Source organism: Ictalurus punctatus, chromosome 5, assembly GCF_001660625.3.
Source record: "Ictalurus punctatus breed USDA103 chromosome 5, Coco_2.0, whole genome shotgun sequence".
NCBI lineage: Eukaryota > Metazoa > Chordata > Actinopteri > Siluriformes > Ictaluridae > Ictalurus > Ictalurus punctatus.
In genome coordinates, this window is record NC_030420.2 from 31,634,136 (window position 1) to 31,657,595 (window position 23,460).

The 23,460-nt window shown below is 40.1% G+C and overlaps 1 protein-coding gene across 6 annotated transcripts in view; it reads left to right on the plus strand.

The window, feature by feature from the left end:
• Positions 1-2,294: 2,294 nt before the first annotated feature.
• Positions 2,295-23,460, plus strand: part of grip2a (glutamate receptor interacting protein 2a) — a 36,318-nt gene continuing 15,152 nt past the window's right edge. The window contains exons 1-10 of one of the 6 annotated variants that reach the window (XM_053680438.1): positions 6,681-7,056; positions 9,206-9,475; positions 11,841-11,921; positions 12,945-13,080; positions 16,821-16,984; positions 17,354-17,440; positions 18,632-18,707; positions 19,578-19,723; positions 20,684-20,831; positions 21,702-21,856. In XM_053680438.1, coding sequence (XP_053536413.1) covers positions 9,442-9,475; positions 11,841-11,921; positions 12,945-13,080; positions 16,821-16,984; positions 17,354-17,440; positions 18,632-18,707; positions 19,578-19,723; positions 20,684-20,831; positions 21,702-21,856 — 1,027 coding nt within the window. In that variant the 5' untranslated portion in view covers positions 6,681-7,056; positions 9,206-9,441. Of the gene's footprint in view, positions 2,672-6,680; positions 7,057-9,205; positions 9,476-11,840; positions 11,922-12,944; positions 13,081-16,820; positions 16,985-17,353; positions 17,441-18,631; positions 18,708-19,577; positions 19,724-20,683; positions 20,832-21,701; positions 21,857-23,460 lie in introns of those variants that run through there. The other 5 variants (XM_053680437.1, XM_053680440.1, XM_053680439.1 and 2 more) reach the window with 5 other exon arrangements.

Below are 23,460 nucleotides of genomic sequence, written 5' to 3' on the forward strand. Positions count from 1 at the left end.
AGCTCTAAAATCATACTGTCCAAACGCATCCTTCAGTGTACATACATGTACTTCTCTACTACAATAAAGAAAACATAATAAAGTATATTATGTATCATTTACATAGTATGTCAGGGTGTTTTGTACATTGAAATGCTTGAGACACGACGCAGGTAAATCACATTGTTAGAATGTAGTCAGAACTGTTAGAAGATGATTTTTGTTTTAAAGCAATTACGCTATTTTGCTGGATAACCCCATTCAGTTTGGATTTGACCTACTGCTTATTATTAACTACTGGAATCGATACTAGTCTAACCTGGTATTAGGTTTAAAATTAAAGGACTGGATACTAAATGGGGCAGAGGTGGCTCAGTGGGTAAAGGCTCTGGCTCTTAACCCTCAATTGCTCAGTTGAATAAATGAGATAAATGTAAGTCGCTCTGGATAAGGGCATCTGCCAAAAATGGCATAAATGTAAACTACGCCCAATCGATTGACGTATACAGTAGCATGCAGTCATTCTCTGGACAAGAGAAGAATCATTCAAGATTTGTAACAAATATTTTGAAGGTCTAAATATTAAAAGAAGGAGAGGAGTAAAAAGGTTTTTTTTTTCTTTTTCTTGTCACAATGTAATTAAGTAAGACTACATGCATTCAATTTCAGTAATTTTCAAGTAAAATATACACTACATACAAAAATAACACTTAAGTATAGTAGCAAACTACAACTACCCAAGTGTTTTACAACCCTGGCGGCAAATAACCTCAGTAAGGAGTGGAGATTTTATTTAATCACATGTGTGATTAAAGTGATGTTGAAATCAGAACAGCTCTCACTTCCTTTATGTCAGTCACCAGTGTGGTTTTGTCTGTTTAATATACACTCTTACACACACTTTTATTACATTGCTGTCCTGTGCTCATGTCAGTCCCAGGACTCTAATTCACAATCTGCTTATACGCAACATTCATAAATTCATTCATGTCCGTATTGTCCACAGGACAGCGTGATATTGAAATCCATGGACATTACACTACAATCATAATGCTAAAATCTACATACAAACTCAATATAGGAAGTAAATATGACACATATTTAGCACAGTATTTAAAACAGACACTGCCAACGTCAACAGGGTGGCCACCATTCGCCCATTTTTAATTGAGGAAAGGTGGAAAGGTGTTGGGGATTCTCAGGACCATTCATAACGGTCTTTCCAACACTAAAGTCAAACAGTAAAATTATTTCTGGTTACTTAGACTTTTCTAACTGATGGTCATTCATTCATTCATCTTCAGTAAGAGGTTTGATCTTGATCAGTGTCACAGTGAATAAGGAGCCTGTCCCAGGAACACTGGATGTGAGTTGGGAATACACCCCGGATGCGTTGCCAGTCCATCGTAGGGTACCATGTACACACACATTGACACACTCATTCGCACCTAGGGGCAATTTTTAGCAGCCAATCCACCTACTAGCATGTTTTTGAGAGGTAGGAGGAAACCAGAGAACCCAGATGAAACCCAAATGGATATTGGTAGAACACATAAAACGCTACAAAGACAGTAACCCGAGCTCATGATTGAAGTTGGGATCGAACGTTAGCATCCGCACCGCCGTACTGCTACATTGACTAACCAAATGATTTAATCTGAAACAGAAGCTCAATCTCTAAATTTCAGACAAATACGCAAAATGAGCCGTAAATCTCAATAACCATCAATCATTTGTCAAGAAATGTGTTTTTTGAATGAGTACTACTGATGTCCCAACTGCCCTTAAGACTAAGTGAGGTTCATGAAAATGTGTTATCTTTTCTTTCCTCATGTGCAGGAAAACATGTTGAAATTCTTGTCTGTGGTAATCACACAGTTGCTACACATGCAGTACTGTTGATACAGATATTAGGCTTTACATGAAAAAAAAAAAAAAAAAGCCTGAGCACTCCTTTAATAGCTGTGTACATTGCTCTGATAATTCATTATATTGGGAATGTTTGTCAGCGGAATAATATAAGCATATTAGTACGAGTAGTACTAATACTGACACAGATTATCCGATATTAATATTACTAATAATAAAGTCAGTTCTTCTACTGTGCAGGTTCTCCTAATGTGTAATAGATGAAGTCAGCTGTGAGCCGTGTTCTCAGGATGGAATTGCTCCTGTGGTTTGGCCAGACCGGATCTCTGCAGAGAGAAGCTGTTCTCCATCTGCTTTCTACTCTACAGGCCAGAAATGTTCTCACATAAACACAAACACACACACACACACACACACACGCACACACACACACACACACACAAACGCGCACACTGACAATCACAGTCCCACCAGCATTTTTGTCTTGTGGAGTTGACGTTGATAATTTTTTCCCCATCAAGTGACGACGTGACGATAAATAAAGTGGGATCCCCTGTGTATCTTCTGACTGTGCGATGAGACAAAGAAATGGAGGAGAGGCAAGAAAGTGTGTGAAGAATAGAGATGCCTGGTTGTGTGTTCAGAAGCTTCTAAGTTGAGATGTGGCGGCTGAGTTGCAGCATCAACCCCAAACGCTTTCCCGATGGAGTTTCCTCCTCTGTCAGCTCGGTGAAAAAGGGATCGGGTGGAGGAGTGAAGGGGAAGAGGAGGGTGTTCTTCTCGCTGCGCTGCCGCATGGGAGTCATCAAAGGAAGAGTGAAAGGTACCTGTATGTGTGTTTGAAATGGGAATGTAGGTAAGGTAACAGAGTGAATATGATATTCAAAAATGTGTGTGTGTGTGTGTGTGTGTGTGTGTGTGTGTGTGTGTGTGTGTGCGTGAAAAGTTTTCATGCTTTCATTCTGATGTCTCCCAGTATTAGAAAGTAGAAGGTCATGTTCATTGTCTGTAAGTCTCAACACACACCTGTTTTGGAGTCCGTCCATACCACAAGATGGCAGCGTTGCTATCAAAATAATCCCAAAACAACCAATTTAGCAAGAATCCTTGAACGTGCCCATTTTTGTTTGGGTGTTTACTACATTTATGGAAAGATTTCACATTTTCAAACGACGATTTTGGTAGCTGAAATGGTCTCGTAATGAATGAAATGGAATTGTAACTTAGTGTGGAATTACAATTTGGCGGCGCTTATGGGAGTTTGTTAAGTGTAATTAGAGTACAAGTTTAGCCATGCTACGCCTTTTTTTTCTTTTTCTTTTTAAACACAAATAATAATAATAATAATAATAATTTACCAACACATCTGTGGAAAATGTTGATATTTTGGATAGTTATCTTGTCTTTACATCTTGTCTGTATAAGAGACTTAGCAGCTACAGTACGTGCTAGCTAAAACATTAGCCTCAGTCATTAGCTAGTTTCTGCTCAGCATCCATATGTTCCAGCTGCCTAGCAACAGTGTTCTCGTAACTTTAACCACCGGACCATCTTCTCATGTTGAGAGAAGAAATTAAGTGGAACACAGAGTTTCGTTAAAAAATAAATATATCAAATATTTAAAACTTAAACTGAACCAGGTAATCCTGTTAATTTAAATCGAGAGATTACTGAGAGAAGAACCTAGAAGAACTTCACTTCCTAGGCCAAAGTTTCCAAGAACACACCAAGATATAACTCCAAAATACCTTCTTTCCGACTCTCTACATTTGCACTAGCGCTACAAGGCTAATGGAAGGTAACAGAAGTGTAGCCCATCTGTGATGAGTCTTTTCTGTAAATATTCACCACAAACCTCATACGGTTCTTCAGTCTCTCAGACTCACTGATGTGTTTTAGGATACAGTTGAACTTACCGTTGTATATAAACATGACAAAATCTAACTGTGTATCTAAACGCTGTTACCTTATGGGGACGGCCATCTTAGACCCCGAATTTCCTCATGAGTTGATGATGCTTAACAATGTTGTTTGAAGCAACACTGGGACATGCATTCACTGAGCACTTTATTAGGAACACCTAATAGCGCAGTGCAACGCATGAAATCATGCAGATGTGGGCCGGCGGCTTCAGGTAATGTTCACACCGACCATCTGAATGGGGAAAAAATGTGATCTCAGTGATCACTGATGATCTCCTGGGATTTTCACACACAACAGTCTCTCAGTCTCACAGCATTTACTCAGAATGGTGCAATGAAGAAAAACCATCCAGTGAGCGGCAGTTCTGTGGTTGGAAACGCCTTGTTGATGAGAGAGGCCAACGGAGATTGGCCAGACTGGTTCAAGCTGACAGAAAGGCTACAGTTACTCAGATAATCACTCTGTACTATTGTGGTGAGCAGAAAAGCATCTCAGAATGCAAAACGCATCGAAACTTGAGGCGGAACAACAGAAGACCACATCAGGTAAAATGTAGCCTGGTCTCATGAATCTCTTTTTGTGCTGAGCACACAGACGGTAGGGCCAGAATTTGGCACCAACAGCATGAATCCATGGACCCAACTTGCCTTGGTGTCAACTGTCCAGGCTGGTGGAGGTGGTGTAATGGTGTGGGGAATGCTTTCTTGGAACACTTTTATCTCATATGAGATATGAGATATGATTGTTTATAATTGGCTTGTGGGCTGGGCAATATGACAATATAGTATCAACATTGTGATAAAAGAGTTACAGTCCACTTTACTAATATAGAGTGCTTATCATGATATCATGACATCATTCAGATATTTGTGCTGCTACCATTTTCCCCAATTCCCCAATTCTCATATCTAAAATAAATAAGTAAATACATAAATAAGATGCTTTATAAAGATCAAAAGCAACAGCTAGCATTCAGTCATTCTGTCAGTACCTCTTATTAATGAACTGCAACAAGTCTATTAAGATCTATTGCTTTTTCCCATAATACTAAACCAGTGATCAGGTGGATGAGCCAGATGAGTAGGGAGTAGCTGCAGATTCAGATCTCTGTCTGACAAAATCACAGAAGAGAGCTAAGAGAAGAAGGACATGTCTCTTTGATCTCATTGTCCTTGCTCTACATGTCAGAGAGAGGACAGGGAGCACGCAGTGACTGTATTGGAGCTGACTGTGTGTATGTGTGGTTAAGGGAAATGGGTGTGTGGGGGGAAGGTCTGGTATGTTCAAGTGACAAATGGACAAATGGAAAGACAGGTGTGAGCACTGGAGAGCCTACATCAACATCATCATCATCATCACACACACACACACACACACACTGTCAGGGAAGAACCCAGTTGCTGTCACTGGCTGAAAGATCTTCTGAGACAATGAAACATGAGAGCAGTCACTGATAAACAGAGTAGTGTAAGAGTGAGTAAAGTGAATTTCCATCCAGCAGTTGTACTTTACTGTTCTCCAGGGGGCTGAAATTTCAAGCAATAATGTGTGTAATTGATAGTGATAGTGATAGCAATGAAAATTTACTCGTAAGTCCTGAGTGTAATTGAGCATTGAGAGAACCTATTTAATAGAGATAAAAGGAAAAAGAGGGTATACATAAAAATGTAGGCAGTATTGGACCTGCTTAACTACAAAAGAAAATCCTGGAACCCATTAGCACTTAAATTATTATTTTTTAAAACCAGCATAATCCAGCTCTTCAAATAGTAGCTTTATTATTTATTGTAGCGATTGTGATTTTTATTCCTGCACTTTTTATCTACAGAACACATTTTTATTAAAACTGTCATTAGACTCCATGTATATATTGTATAGGCCTAATTGTTTTTGAGTTATTAAGTTTTGGATTAAATCCATTTAAGCGACCAGTCAAATAAGCTAATAACTGTATGATTTCTACCATTTTAACATTTAAAAAAATAAAATCCCGGACCCCTTGGCTATACTTCACAGACTTCTTTAGGTCCCCGGACCCCTGTTTAAGAACTACTGGTTTAAGCAATCGACTAGGTGGATTAAACACAATGTATTACATCAGCAGTCAGACAAGATCATTGCTGTCTGATGTTTGGTTCTTTAGTTTTTCACCGAAGAGCTTTTATTCATCTGAATCTGCACCCAGTTCTTCAGTACAGTGGTGTCACACAATCTTGCTAATGCTAACCCTAGACTTCCAGACTTACCTGTTAATGACATTAGCTTCATAATTCCAGTGGAAAAATAAAGACGCACAAATCAGACGGCAAACATGTCTTGGTTAATCCACTACATTTGCAGTAATTAATTAGTGTAGTTGATCAGCCTGGGCATTCTTTTAGTCCCAGGTACGAATTAATTAATGAAATAGTTTGGCCAAAAAAAGCACATTTACCAAACTATTTCATTAAGTAATTTGTACTTAATGAATAAAAAAAAAATTTAATTACTTTTAAAATATCTAGAATATTATTATATTATTATTATTATTTTCTAAAATATCTTCTTTTCTTTTTTTTTTCTTTTTTTGATAGATGCCAAAACCTTTAGAGGTCTGTTGAGATAATTGTTCATGCTTATTATATAATTATTGTTTGTGACCCAGCACAATGAGGTGTATGACTCCTAACACCCGTCAGGAAGAAACTCACTATGTTACATGTGTTTATGTTGGTGTGTGTGTGTGTGTGTGTGTGTGTGTGTGTGTGACCAGAGATGATTAATATGGAAATTAAGGAAGGACAGAAATGAGTGTGAACATCTCAGGAGCCTGGGAAGAGAGAAAGAGAGGGAGGAGCGAAAGGAATGAGAGGAGGAGAGAAAGAGGGGGATAGATAGACTCTGCTTTGTCACTTGGAGTCTCATTGCAGCAGTGATTTTATTCCAGCCTCATGTTACAGCTCCGTAACAGCTGGAGCTTCCCACTCGTGCTTGTCTCCACACATGGATCAGCCAGTGTGAAGTAAGACAAGAGTTTGGAGACTAGAGTTTGAAGACTGAGGCACAGATAGTGGAACAGATCAGTTACTGACTGGATGTTGTGGTTTTGCAGTCTGGACATTCATTACCTGTTTGGATTCTACAGTTTGGACGTTGCATTGTGGGTGAAAAATCTGCTTGGATATTAAATTTTGGTAATAATATTGTGGATTGGGGAAGCAATAGTCAGTGGATTCTGGGGTTTGGACGTTGTGGCATGGATAGCCTTTTTTTGGACAATAGAGTTTGGATACTGAAGTATGGATAGTGAGTACCTTTCTGAACATTGTAGTTTGCATATTTGCATATTAGAGTATAGATAGTTAGTACATTGTTAGACACTTAAGGTATATTGTTGTATGACTATACAATATCTCAGTTTGGATAATGAAAAATAGAGATAGCTGGGTTTTTTTTTAACTCTAGAGTTTGGACATTAGAGTATGGATATCCACAGGAGTTTGGACATTGGAGTATGGATATTAGGATTCTCCTTGGAGAAGTACTTCTCTAAACATTAGAATTCGGATAAACAAACATGAATATTCACTAGAGTCTGTATATTGAAGCACAGATAGTCTGTATATCTTTGTACATTAGATTTTGTATACTGTAGTATGAATATTTATTTCATATTGGACACTAGAGTTTTAATATTGGAGTATATGGATATGGATAAGTCTGGATACTAGAGTATGAATATTATATATTGGACAGTATCTCTATGGAAACAAGAGTTTTTTGATATTGAAGTATCGATACTAGTTTAGAAATTGATGTATACATAGTCAGACATTAGAGGTTGGATTTTGGAATATGATTTCTAGATATTTCATTGGACAGCTGGTATCTCTTTGGAGACTAGAGTTTGGATATTGGTGTATGAATAGTGAATGTTTAGACATTAGAGTTTGGACATTTGAGTATGAATAGTGAATGTTTACATATTAAAGTTTGGATATTGCAGTATTAATATGAATTCCCGTTTGGAAACTAGTTGTGTCGAGGCATGAATTGTCAGTATCTCTACCAGCAGCATCTCGATCTAATTTGGCTGCTGAATATTAGATTCAGACCTTGAAGTATAAATACTCTTGGTGCATCTTTGACAATTTCTTAGATATTGGAGCATGAATAGCCAGAATCTCTATAGAGACTACAGTTTGGATATTGTACTACACAAAACAGTATCACTTCACAGACTGCAGTGTGGGTATTGCTGTACGTATAACCAGCATCTCTTTAGTGCTAGAACTTAGATATTGGGGTATGAGCAGTCAGTATCTCTTCAGAAACTATAGTTTGGATATTGGATTATGAATAGCCAGTATCTCTTTAGAGACTAGAATCTGGATATTGGATTATAGATAGTATCTCTTCAGAGACTATAGTTTGGATATTGGATTATGTATAGAGAGGATCTCTTTAGAGACTAGAGTTTGGATATTGGATTATGTATAGACAGTATCTCTTTAGAGACTAGACTTTGGTTATTGGATTATAAATATGCAGTATCTCATTATAGACTAGAGTTTTGATATTGGATTATGAATAGACAGTATCTCTTTAGAGACTATAGTTTGGATATTGGATTATGTATAGACAGTATCTCTTTAGAGACTATAGTTTGGATATTGGATTATGAATAGTCAGTATCTCTTTAGAGACTATAGTTTGGATATTGGATTATGAATAGCCAGTATCTCTTTAGAGACTAGAATCTGGATATTGGATTATGAATAGACAGTATCTCTTTAGAGACTATAGTTTTGATATTGGATTATGTATAGACAGTATCTCTTTAGAGACTAGAATCTGGATATTGGATTATGAATAGACAGTATCTCTTTAGAGACTAGAGTTTTGATATTGGATTATGTATAGAGAGGATCTCTTTAGAGACTAGAGTTTGGATATTGGATTATGAATAGACAGTATCTCTTTAGAGACTAGAGTTTTGATATTGGATTATGTATAGAGAGGATCTCTTTAGAGACTAGAGTTTGGATATTGGATTATGAATATACAGTATCTCTTTAGAGACTAGAGTTTGGATATTAGATTATGAATAGACAGTATCTCTTTAGAAAGTACAATTCGGTACTTGAGTATGAATAGCCAGTACTTTTTCCCAGGACTAGAGTTATTGAGGTATAGATAGTGAGTACTGCTCCAATTTGTATCTCTTTAGAAACTAGTACTTGGATGTAGCCTAAAGGAAGTTGATAAAGGAGACCATCATATATATACTGTAGAGATGTTCAGACATTGAGATCATTTGCACTTTGAGGGAAATACAAGCACATGTAAAAACATACATGATTACATTTAGTCATTCAAGCTATATAAATTCTCACCCATTAACTGACCGCAGATTTTTTTCAGAAAAGTGTAAATTCCTTGTATACATTTGCAGAGTCGAATGGTACCATGGATGATATGTGATCGAAGACACACAAGCCAAATGTATTCTAAAGCGGACACATTGAGGAGCTTTGGCGTGCTTTTGGAGAGGGTGTGCTGTAGCATGCTCAATGTGATTTTGGAAGTAATGCTGTAAACTGCAGTGCGGGTTAGCAAAAGTGTATGCAGACCATATAGACGTGTCTAATACTCCGGTGTGGAATAGCATGGAGACGTGACACCGCAGCCATGCTGTGTGGTTTACGGAGAGAAGGCCGCAGTGGTGAGTCTATCTTTTACATCTTCATCTATCCATCTCTATTTGCCTATCACACTTCTCTATACCAAAACAGGTGATAACACAGCTTTATTTGAACATATTTTTAGTTTTTGGTCTTGGACTGGTTTTATTTGTCTGATTGGGTATTTTACTGCATACCTTGCAACCCTCTACTAGTCTTTTTAATTGAAACTGAGATTAATATATTACCATTAATACTATGATGATTATTACACTAAAATGGGTCTTCTTGTTGCATTTTCTGTGTATGAAAGCCTCACTGCTATGTGATCAATGACTAGACTGGGTCATTATTGACTGATCAAACAAACTTGTTGGTTTTTTTAACCACTAAACCATCTGTCTAGAAAGTTCCTCATTGATGTTTGTAGGTGCTCATGGAAAACTGTGGAGATCTGGGAGAGAAGTATTAACCAGGTCTTGTGTCGGCTCTATAAATAAACCAAGTCTGAAAATAGGCCCACCAGCATTGTAGGAACATCCGGTGTTTAACCTACATCAGGAATGGTGTCATCACGAGCTGGGCTGCCGGAGCAGAACGCTCTAAATTACTTCGTGACTTTTTAATTGACTTGTAAAATGAGTTGTGCATGCCAAAAATGAATTATGAAACTTTTTTTTTTTTTTTTATGAACTCATGAAGCATGTGTTTCAGAGACTTTGTGTCTCTGTGTCATGTATGAAATACTATGCAGCACGTAAAAAAGAAGAAGAAAGAAAAACGAGAAAGGAATCATAAATAGATACAAATATAAAATAGCTCTAGTATTAATAGGGTTTTACTAGGGTAACAAGCAGTAATGTAATATTTGTAGAACATCTGAAGGAACATTTGGATAGTTTGGGACTTTGGATTTGGGTTTGAAATCAAAATTAAAATAAGTTCTTGTTTGTTCCAATGTAGAAAAAATTCCAGTCTGGAGTTCCTCAGGTTTCATATGTGCTTCCTTGCACTGTGTGTGTGTGTGTGTGTGTGTGTGTGTGGCAATGATAACTCTGACCTATTTGGCACGCTTGGTGAAATTTCACCTGGAGACTGAGGGGTATGGCGGGGTAAGGCGACAGGCAGCATCCAGTAAGCAGCATCACTGGGGCACAACGGGGTAGATTTCACAAGTGTCTATATAAAACGTGGTGTGTCAGTGTCGCCCCTGGCAAGTTGGCGCCCTGGGCATTTATTTATATTGCCTTATATACCAGGGAGTTTTACTGGTGGTTAGAAATACTGTTGCCAAAAATGAACTGTACACAATTTACTCACAAACCGAAATGTTTGTCGTCTGACGTTTGGTTTATTTTTTTTAAGTTTAGCATTGCGCAACCTGCATGTCTAAATCCCCACCCACTCTCCTTAAAAGACTCTGGTGCAGTAACACCATTTATACCATGTGACTCATGAGCCAGGAGAATACATCGGTATTAAAAATGCATGAATCACTTGATTATCTCTGGTGCAAATCTCCTGTGAACACTGCAATAAATGTGAAAACCTTCAATAGTCAAATAGATCTAGTATTTTCTATTAAAGAATTACAGTAAACTAACTACAAGATTACCAAACCTATTTTCAGACGTTACAACTAATTTCAAGATTTAACATTTTTTATTCCCAATCAAAAATGATCTGAAAATAGAACTATTTCACGATGTAAAAAAAAAAAATAATAATCTAGAAATAATTCTGCTGGCGGTATGGAAATCGACTTATCGGGATATTTTCAATCGGTATAAACAAATGAATTGATTTATTGACGCAAGTGTTATAAGATTATAAGATTAAGCAGGACACTGTTGGGTTTCTGTGTGTAGAGTATCGTGACTCTGTGTTTAGCTGCTGGATAAACAGTGCACACCTCTACATAATAACACTGGACAGCAGAACTAAAGCTTTTTTGATAGTTAAACACTGTATACAACTGCCACAATAAAATGATAATATTTAAAACTAGTAGGCTAGGTAAACAACAACAAAAAAAGAAATACTTATGAAAAACGGCTAATCCGTAAAGCCCTGAGTGTCTAGTTTCATATGAGGCATTAACCACTACTGCGGAGTGTGATGGTCTCTGGTAAAAAGAGTTGATAATCTTCTAATGGGCTTACTGTAATCTTATATTATAAAATACTAGATATCTATTACTACATTCAAGATATTTTCACTTGCTGAGGTCTTTTTTTTTTTTTGCAGAGAAGAAATGACGTCTCCCACGTGCCCCACGGTACATTGGAAATTGTGTACATTTTATTTTTGTCCAAACTGTTCCTTTAATTCATGCCCTGGATCAGTGAGGAAAGGTTGCCAGATGTTCCTGCAGCACTTACAACGGTTATTATTTTATTGTTCCAGATGACGGCCCTTATTCAAAAGGGAATAAAGACTGCTCAGCCAACGACAACAGCGTGGTCTCAAAGAGGCGTAGCATTCCAGGTACAATGCTCATTAAATAAGATTAACAGGATTCTGTATGAAATGTCTTCTGAGAGATTCAACACACACACACACACACACAGATGTCATGATAGTCTTGTGTGCTTGAAGTGAACAGACAGCTCGTCTGCGCTGGTACTGATGCTGAACTTTCGAGTCTCTTTACAGTATCTCTGCTTAGTAACTCGTAATCAGTAGCTCTACACCCAGCTCATCCCCCTTTTCCTTCACGCAGTTTTCCTCTCACGCTTTCTTGCTCTCGAAGGATTTGTGAGAGCAAACGAGCTTCTGTTTACAGATCAGCAAAGACTGGGAAAATAATCATTTCTCAGAAATGTTCTCAAAGTATTCTGAATCCATGTATAACACGTCACACTCTGACTTCTATATCGGAATGAAAACGCTCAACAGTACCAGATATCTCTGATGCAAAGACAATAACCCTGGTGCTTTTCATGAAGGATCACCACAACAGGGCATGCGGTTAGAGGAAAATAATCAGCGGCAGGGTAGTGTGTTGTGGACACATGTTTTGTAGACACATTTCTGTGGCGCATCTGTCATGCAAGTTCCTGTGTACATGTACTGCAATCACATTAATATAAACCTTGCAATAGAAACTACTGTCAGAGCTGCAGTTATGGAAAATGAATCAACTTCTGACCAATCAGATTCAAGAATTCAACAGCGCTGTGGTGTAAATTGTTTTAAAAAGCGACACCGGTGAAATGACGGACAACCGTTCCCATCTTATCTTCCAAAAAAACATCGTGAGCATTTGACACAGTATTAGTCAGGCAATGTGATGTCATGAACAAGGGCGTGGCCTATTCGATTGACTAGCTATGAAAATGCATTTATTGTGCTCATCCGTCGCTATCATATTGTGAGATTCCTACCTCTAAGCAGTGTTGATAAAATTTCTTAAATGATTTCCCTAAATGATCAGGATGCAGGCTGAAATGCTGTCCGGATTTGTGTGTGTGTGTGTGTGTGTGTGTGTGTGTGTGTGTGTGTGTGTAGATGAGATTCGAGGGCTAACCACCGTGGAGCTGATAAAGAGAGAAGGATCCAGTCTCGGCCTTACCATCTCTGGAGGTTCGGACAAAGATGGCAAGCCTCGAGTATCAAACCTTAGGTCAGGAGGTCTGGCAGCCAGGTGAGACGCTACTCTCGCTCTCTCTCTCTCTCTCTCTCTCTCTCTCTCTCTCGTTCTCTCTCTCTCAACACACATACACACACACACACACACACACACACTCCTCTGTAATAATGCAGCCTTGCAGGTGTTTGCAAATTGATTTGATCAATGACTGGATTTGATCAATGTTTCAGCCAAGTTTGCACAGAAAAGAACCGTCCATGGATGTTTAATACCGCTCGTATTCACAAGAGTACGTTCTGGTCAATTGGAATTTGTTAAAATAATATCCGCCCAGTATTTTGTACCTAGTATATTGCATATACAATGAGGCGACACTATAAATATAGATGAGTATTGGACATCCCTTTGATTTCAAGGGATTTATTTATTTATTTATGTATTTATTTAAAGATGTGAATAGCCAGGCAGTAAGCCAGAGTACTTTGGCATAGAACTGCCTACCAAAAACGGCCAACTTTCACAGGGAGAGGCCATTTGACTGCCACTGCAACTAATCACAGACTTTTTCTGAAGCTTGTCGAACAAACACACACTAATTACTTCAAATAAATCTGCGAAATGACTTTTAAATACGAAATGCTGTAAACATTTCGGTATGACGTGTGTCTTTCCAGCGGTAACCAACCTGTGGAAGTGTTTATACAGCGGGAATTTCGAAAGCTAATCAGATTGCGAGCATCAAGATACTGAAGCTTGTGGCCAGATAAGTGTACAGAAGGTATTAAATGCTTCGTGGGATGTGGGCAGAGCAGCTGAGGCTGAGACATGTCAAGTTTCAGTGTTGTCAGTATTGACAGGAGAACATGGAGCCTGGATCATTGAATGGAGTTTGGTGCACGCAACATGAAATCATCAACACGGAGATGGCCTGTTTAGTGGATGGTGCAGGGTACATTATCGTGGCAGACATTACAGCCTTTAATATCCACCGAAGAACTCCTGAGCAACACGTAATGACCAATATACACCTTTTTCTTGGCTCCCATTTTACTCACATTCAGGTGGACACTTCCAGCATTATTATGTACCTTGTGTAAATGCTTTGACCTTTAGGTTCACGTGTAAGGTATAAGATTGAACACTAAACAGGCGTACATAACCGGCAACTCAGTGCATATGCAGCTTTAGTTTGTGTTTGTGTGTGAGCGTGTGATCTCAGGGTCAGTGCTGATGCATCACAACAACCCCTGAGACCATGAGGTCAGACAAACACGTTTGGACATTGGAAAAAACTGAAATAGAGTAGTAGAGCCGGCTTGTGAGGTGTAAAAATAGCATTAGTGCAGTAGTGTGCGTGTGTGTGTGTGGGTGTGTATCCATCCTCTACACTGTTAGTAGCAGAAGAAGGTGTGAGACAGTCCATAATTACAATGCAGTCCAATTCCCTGCATGCCTAGCCTTCCTAAAAACGATCCCTTGTTTGACAAAGCAGTTCCTTAAATATTATAAAGGCCAAGAAGCGCCTCCACTTTTACCCTCATCTAGAAATTCCGTTTCTATTAATATGCAAATCTGAATGGGCCCCAAATTAGGGATGAGTTTTTCTAGTGACTTAAAAAGCCGAATCAGTTAAACGATTTGTTCAGATTCGTTCGCTGATTCGTTCAGTTGCGTGGTTTGCCACAACTGTGCAATCTGATCATGCTGCTAGCCCAACACAGACTACTACTACTACTACTAATACATGCACTAAAACAATGGAAAGCTCCAGGTAACCGAACAAGCCCAAGTTCTACTCATTGAACTCACTAACTCAGCTAAACAAATAAGGAATGAATCTCGATCTTGACCCAAAGGATTCGCAAGGGGCACGAATCCGTTTCGACGTATACGCAACTATGAACACAAAAGTTTTACAATACAAATTAAACAGACAATCCAGCCATAAAAGCAGACCAAAAAAAAAAACCCCAACAACATGTAACTTGAAACTACATATAACGTCTGTTGGACAATCATGAAGTCAGTTGTGGATATGTATGGAAATATATATATTGTGTTTGTGCAAAAGTTTTCGGCACCCTATTTTGTTCGGTGCAAACTTTGTTACAGATTTTTATCTCATGACGTTACATTATCAAGTCAGTATAAAAACATTTTAGATTTCCAAACATTAGCATTCTAGCACAAAATGAAATGTTAAAGAAAAATGTTTCTATGTCAGTAAAGACAGCAGCATATTACGTAAGAGACCACTTTTTTAGACAAAAAAAACACAATGAAGGCTGCTGGGTTTTGCCTCAAAAATAAGAAGAGTGTGACAGTCAAAGTCTCTGGAAGAACCGTGTCTGGTTCTGCAAGATGCTCGATAACACTTACAGCTCATTTCCTTATAAAACTGCACTAATTCTACCTGAGACTACTAATACGTTTTCAAAGCACAGGGGCTCTTCACACCAAATATCGACTTTGTTTCTTCTTATTTCTGTTTACTTCTCTTTCTAGTATTTTTTTAAAAAAAATGTACACACATTTAATTTCAGTATGTTTGGAGGCATCTTTGCTCTTCAGCATTTCTTTGCATGTGCCTGTGAAGACTACTGCACAGTACTGTGTATATACAGTGAGGGAAATAAGTACTGAACGCATCAACATTTTGAGTTTTCAGTAAATATATTTCCAATGAGGCTGTTCACATGAAATTTTCACCAGACGTCAGTATTAACTCAAGAAATCCGGAAATATAAAGAATTCACAACATTAAAGTCCATAAATAAAGTTATGTGTACTAAAGCGGAATGACACGGGAAAAAAGTATTGAACACGCTAACTGAAATGAATTTAATACTTAGCGGAGAAGCCTTTGTTTGTAACCACGGCTACAAACAAAGGCAAACAAACTTATTTCCGCCACTGTATATAGTATATACTTTGTTGCCGAATGAAATGAATGAAAGCCGAATGAAACTGAAAGAAAGGATTGACTAGATGATTTGCACAATTCCAAATACAATGATAATGCAGGTTTAGCAAGATTGTCATTGCCTGCATTTGCATATTGAATTATGATTGGCTGTTAAATTTTATGATGCAATAACACGTGTCTCTTACATATTCAGTATTGTGGAAGCTGTGTGTGTGTAGTATAGGCTGGAGCTGTGACCGGTCTGTAGTAAGGGTGTTTGTTTGGGTTAAATTCTGAATACCCATGTTTAGCTAAATTACACCTTAATGCCAAGTGAATGTGTGTGTGTGTGTGTGTGTGTGTGTGTGTGTGTGTTAATGGTGCTAACAGGCAAATGCACAGTGCTGCGGGACATCAGACAGAGAGGCTTAAATTAGCATCCATGCAAGCACATTATGTGTCAGCTCAAGCCACATCACACACACACACACACACACACACACACACACACACGCACACACTCATATACACCAGAATGTTGCTTTGCATCTTAAAGGACTTATGTGAAGCTGACATAGCTCTTGATTTGCCATGCTGTCACAAGTCATATCATCGCCATAAAGCCTCGCACAGACCTGCCTTAAACATTTCCTTCTAAAGGATGGTGTTATGTTAAAATTCATAGACAGGGCTGGAGCTACAATGAGACACAATGGAAAATCTGACGCGACGTGTTTTAAAGTTGCATTCCTCCGGCTTCCAATCGAAACGAAGAATTCGTAAAGAATAGTATTAACCATTACCATCTTCACAGGTCTGCTCGTTTAAATCAAAATAAAAACTTTTTCTAATGCAATAATTTTCAAGCGGTTATTCTCGTAATTCCCAGTCTGTGTGTTCATCTCAGGAGTGACCAGCTGAACATGGGCGACTACATAAAGTCAGTGAACGGCATCAACCTGTCCAAACTGCGGCACGACGAGATCATCAGCATGCTGAAGAACATCGGAGAGAGGGTGGTGCTGGAAGTCGAGTATGAGCTGCCTCCTCTCGGTACGCCCTGAGAAACTCGCTCAAAGTCCTGATTTTTTTTTAAAAAAAAAAACAACAACAACAACAACGAGTGAAGAAACTCTTGCATGTTGTTGTAGATATCAAGCCCGTTGGGGTTGAAAAGTCAACAGTGAAGGACCTACTCCTAAAATGTAATCCTGTCATTCAGCTGAAGCTTAAAAACGTGGCTGAAGAACCCACCAGTGATTTGAACTCACAGCTAAAACCCAACAGCAGTACTACGTGTGAAGAATTTTATATAAGATCGGTATCAGAGTGAATGACTGGAGCTTTATTCTGGAGAATGACGCGAGCTGTTATTTCTGTCGCCTTGTTGCTGAGCTGCTTTGCTCCGTCTGTGTGTTTCAGCTCCCAGCAGTCCGAGCAGCGTCATCTCCAAAACCATCGAGGTGTGCTTGGAAAAAGAAGGCAACAGTTTTGGCTTCGTTCTCCGAGGTACAGCAGTGTGTGTAGCTTTTCCTTTTCTTCCCAGAGCCTTTACCACAGGGGGCTTTTCGATATTATTTGTGGCTATTTGTAACCAACAGCAGCCAGAGCTAATATTCATTTATAAACACTTTGTATAAACAGTATATTTAATGATAATGAGTCTTTATTGGTCACGTATACATTACAACACAATGAAATTCTTTTCTTCGCATTCCCCAGCATGCCAGGGGGTCAGAGCGAAGGGTCAGCCATGATACAGCACGCCTGGAGCAGAGAGGGTTAAGGGCCTTGCTCAAGGGCAGCTTGGCAGTGCCAGGGCTCGAACCCCCGACCTTCCGATCAGTAAACGAGAGCATTGACCACTAAGCCACACTGCCCCCCCCCGCTAAGCCACACTTACATCCCCCCTCCGCTAAGCCACCACTGCCCCACTTTTTCTTACTCATAACTGAATTACACAAAAAAATCCCAGCCAATGAATTCTCATTATATTAAATTAACCTTTTATTCCCGACTACTAAAGTTATTATAGATACCGTTATAATGATTGATTGAATTTTCTTCGTTTGCTTCACACCTCCAGGGTCGGGGTTTCGAATCCCGCCTCGCCCTGTGTGTGCGGAGTTTGCATGCTCTCCCCGTTCTTCGGGGGTTTCCTCGGGGTACTCCGGTTTCCTCCCCCAGTCCAAAAACACGCGTTGTAGGCTGACTGGCATTTCCAAATTGTCCCTCATGTATGTATGGGTGTCTGAGTGTGTGTGAGATCGTGCCCTGCGATGGGTTGGTACCCCGTCCAGGGTGTCGCTCGCCTTGTGCCCCGAGTTCCCTGGGATAGGCTCCAGGTTCCCCCCGTGACCCTGTGTAGGATAAGAGTTACAGAAAACGGATGAATGGATGGATAAAAGAAGTGCACTCATATTTGCTCCTGCATTGTTAGGATGAAAGCTTGCAGCGAGACGGACACCGAGTTCTCGATTTTAAATCTATAAGTTAGCGTCAGGACTGCGCTGCACCGCAGAACCTATTTTTTTGCTCTGTGAAAAGATTATTGTGAAAAAAGCAAGAAATTTGGCCCAGTAATTTCAGAACATTCGGTGGTAATCAGCTGAGCGTAAAATAACACTCTGTGTATGTGTGTGTGTGTGTGTGTGTGTGTGTGTGTGTGTGTGTGTGTGTGTGTGTGATCTTTCTTTGCAGGTGGGTTTCACGAGGACTGGCATAAGGCTCGTCCTCTAGTTGTGACCTACGTCAGACCTGGGGGCCCTGCGGACAGGTGAGATAAGATGAGTCACAGCACCTGTGTGTGTGTGTGTGTGTGTGTGTGTGTGTGTGTGTGTGTGTGTGTGTGTGCGCACATTTCACTGTGTCTATGTATATCATGAGACAGCTTATGAAATGTGTTAGACGTGTAATCGGTGTCTGTGCCGTGTGTGTGTGTGTGTGTGTGTGTGTGTGTGTGTGTGTGGAGGTCTGTTACCTGGTTGCTGAAGCTGTGGTAAGGAAAGCTCATGGCTCCCAGCGTCATGCAAAAGAAATGTTTTCGAGTTTTCAAACACTTACCTCAAACCGCATCGAGTTTTTCGGCGTTTCTGACTCTGTACGACACTGTGAGCTATAAAAAGAGACAAAATGACGTCGGAGAGCTAAAAACAGTCGCAGCTTCATCTCCAAGCTGAATCACTTGTCTGGTGTTACTCTGTGCCAGGATCGCGCTCGGGATCGCACTCGTGATCGCACTCGGGATCGCACTCGGGTGTGATAATGCTTTTTTGGAAAGAGTTTGTGATAACTTTAACATGCAGTCTGCACAATGCTAAACTAGAAGCTATACGAGCTCATTACTTGTTAGACACCAAGCATGCCAAGGCTGACTGACTACATTTAGTATAAATGGGGAAACGCTGTAAATTGTGTTTTATTTGATATATTTATATGTATATCCCACAATATTTTCCTACATTCTCTTTTTTAGCCTCGCTGTCATTTTCTACTCTATTACCGATATTTATCTCTCTCTGACTCACTCTGTGGGTGCGTAATACAGTCTTTTCCATTCTCAGCTCTCAACTTTCCTTCTTTTTTACACGTATTTTTTCACTTTTCTAAACCTTTCTATCTAACCCTTTTGCTCTCTCTCTCTCAGGGAGGGGACTCTGCGTGTAGGGGATCGGGTGTTGAGTGTAAACGGCGTGGCTCTAAACCGACGGAAACATGCCGACTCTCTGACTCTGCTCATGCAGAGCAGCCAGGAAGCTTATTTCCTCATCGAGTACGACATCACGGTCATGGGTGAGCGCACGTGCACACTGAAGCAAAAACAATCCCCTTCTGCTCCCCTGATTCACCTGGTTTCATAAATCAGCTGTACTGTTCCATGTAACACACTACAACACTATCTGACTCTGGATTTGTTTATTCTGAAATGACTGATATCTGTATCTGTCTTCGAAGCTTAAAACTCAGAATTTCCGACCTCTGACTCGGAAAAAGCAAAGAAAACGCAGGTACGGAATTCCTATTCAGAACGTCGGGAAGGTTTCTTCAACCGCGCCAACATGGCCGCTCACACCGTCAACAACTTAAACTAGGTTATAGTAATCAACCCCATTTGAAATGAACGCAAAATCAAGCAAACTCCACAATATTCTGAGGAGCTGGCAATTTTTGAAAAAAATGACCGCAGATTTTTTGGGCCAAGACACGTCATATGAGATCACAACGCGCATTCGGTCAAAGCCCTCTTCGATTCACGTGCGTCGAACATGAGCACGGCTAAAAGGTCTCGTTTACCGATAAACCTCACTGCGAAAGACCGCGCAAAACTATCACTTGCAACTGCGATCTCACGAATTCAAGTTATAACACTGACCATACAGTTTTGAGAAAGTAAATACATCAATCTCACGATCGCTAACGTTAGCTAGCGAGCTCGTCGCTAACAAAACACGTGTCCATGTTTTTTCCCCACGTTGTAGCGTAAACGTGCCAAGCTCGAAAATAAGTTCAGACTTCTCACTTCAGACAAGTTGAACGCAACGTTAAGTCTGCAGTGGGCGTGGCCTAATGTGTACAAACTTCCCACTTGTGTTGCACACTTCTAGTCTCGACAAGATGCTCTGTAAATTATTATACTGTATACAAATATATTGATTATTGGAGCTGCATTTAATCTCTCTGTCTCCCAAAATAAAGAAGAGTGTGTTTCTGAATTTGCCTGTGGTGTGTGTTTGTGTGTGTGTGTTTGGGCAGAGTCAGTGCAACAGTCTTCAGGTCCTCTGCAGGTGGAGATCATGAAGAGCACCGGCTCTGTGCTTGGATTGAGCCTCACCACTGCCATCTACAGGAATAAACATGTCATTACAATCCAGAAAATCAAACCTGCCAGCGTAGCCGAGAGGTACACACACACACACACACACACACACACACACACCTTCTTAAAATCCAGCTAATATTATAACTGATGTTATAATGTTGATGATGAAGAAAGCTAGCGTTAGCTGTGAAAAAATGGAATTTGCGCCTGTTTTGGGCGTGCTCTCTTCAGCACTGAATTGATTTGTGATGTCACACTCCACAATAGTAGTTTGGCTTATATGAAAGTAGACACTCAGGGCTTTAAGAATTTGCAGTTTTTTCCATAAGCATTTATTTATTTTTACCTAGCCTACTGGGTTTACGTTGATATTTTATTGTGTCAGTTGTATACAGTGTTTAACTATCAAAAAAAGCTTTAGCTCTGCTGTCCGTTTTATCTCTGTACAAATATTATTGTGGAGACGTGTGAATTGTTCTCCCCAGCACGCGGCTCACACCCCTCCCCTTTCCCATTGCCTTGCTCACCAGAGTCACCATACTCTACACACAGGAACCCAACAGCATCCTGACTTATCTTCTAACACTCTTGCAGCAATAAAATGATTCTTCGTTTATACCGACTGAACATGCCCGATAAGTCGATTTCCATTTCCGCCAGTGGAATGGAACGCCAGTGCACTGCGAGAGAGTATTAAATGTCCTCTCGGAAAGCCTTTTTGGGTGAAAGGGACTCTTATTATTTGAAGCTACAGGACGCAGCCACTGGTCATGGCTGAACTTTACTACACCACTTTCCATAAAATTCAGTTTAGCTCCTCATACACGCTCAGACAATTAGAAATTGCGGCTTTTTGATTCTTTAGCACGTCACAGTTTGATTTTTAATGTCTCTTTCTGTCTGTGTGTGTGTGTGTGTGTGTGTGTGTGTGTGTGTGTGTGTGTATCTCAGGTGTGGTGCTCTACATGTAGGTGATATTCTCTTGGCTATAGATGGCATGAGCACTGAGCACTGTTCTTTAATGGAAGCTCAGCAGCTGCTGGCCAACTCTTCAGAGGTCACCAAACTCGAGATCCTGCCTTCTCCACACAGCCTACATGACACGGGTACACACACACACACACACACACACACACACACACGACTCCTCTCTGACCTCTGTGCAGGCTGTGCTGTGTTTGTAGTGGCTGAAGGCAGATCTCTTTGGGCTACTTTTGTATGTGCAGTGAATCATTCTTAATCCACAGAACGCTATGGGCACACATACACACACACACACACACTCACACACACTCACACACACCTCAAGCATGGGCACAAAGCAGTATATGTGAGATTGTACGTAATGCTTTAATAGATTAATAGATTAAAAACTGTATTAATTGGCATTTTCAATTACCCCCCCCCCCCAAAAATACATTTGTCTTTATTGTAATTTTAGAAGTAGCATTTCATGTAACAAAAATGGCAAAAATTTAATATCCCCTTTTTTCCTGTCACCCCAAATGTAATTCATCAATCAAGAAATGTTTAGTGTCTTTTTCCTAGTACTGCTAACAAGCATCTGTAAAGCTTTATTATCTTAGTATCCAGATGATTATTTATCGCGGTAAGTCGCCAGTCGCTGTACTATGAAGTGTATATATGCATCATATCTACGAGATGAAGAAGAAGCAGTGTGTGCATTTTGCCATCGTAGCCATCTATCTGCGACGAAAGTTCCAGGTCGACGAAACAGTTCGGACTCGCAGGTAGCATGGCGGCTCACGGGTCACGCCTGCTCTACTGTCTTCACTCCCATTGGTACTGTAGTCGCTGCACCAAGTCGCTCTAAATTTGCATAAAGTGGAACTTTGTCGTGCCGCTGGACACGCCCACACCCGGTCACCAACCGTCGTTGTCGCTCATGTCGCCGGAAGTCGCCAGCTCCCATTGAAAACGCATGGTGTCCGGACGCTTTCTTGCTACGATTCGTTGTGGATTTGAAGGCGTCACCCACTTGCCACAAAACTCGACTGTACTGTACTCGACATCTGAATTGCTTCTACAATATGAGTCTACGATATAAAATTCCGCCTTCGCAAATCTCAGACCTGAGTCTACCAAGTCGAGGAAAAAAAGTGATTCAGCTTCAAGATGGGCAATGTTATTTTGTCTGTTTTTAATAAACACAATCATACAGGGGCGGTATCAGAAACCACCTCAGCAAGTCTGTTGGAGATAGATAGACTAAAAACAGTTTGGTTGGCATGAGCTAGCATGATGCTAAACTGGCTATTATAAGCTTTGCTCATTAACTATATGAGCCTCGTAGCTCCAGTGCAACTCTATAGAAGGTGCTTTGCTCCGCATATTCAGTTTTTAACACTGCACTCTGTGTGTGTTTGTAGAGCCAGTGTCGGAGTGTGTAACGCTCAGAATGTGTGTGTGTGTGTGTGTGAGACAGATCTCAGCTATAATGCAAACACAAGCAGGGTTTTTCTTTACACTGTTTACAACCTAAACGGATCATTCTGACAGACGGTAAAATTGGGCACGGGCTCCCACCGCTGCTGCAAGTCTGACACCTTCTTAAAGCTCTGCTGTCAGTAGACGTGACATGGAGAGGAGTCTGTGCTGAGCTTTCAGCCACCAGGGAGAAAGAGAATGACAGAGAAAGAGAGAGGAGAGAGAGAACGGATTAAAATGAGAGAACGAATGCCAGTTTGTC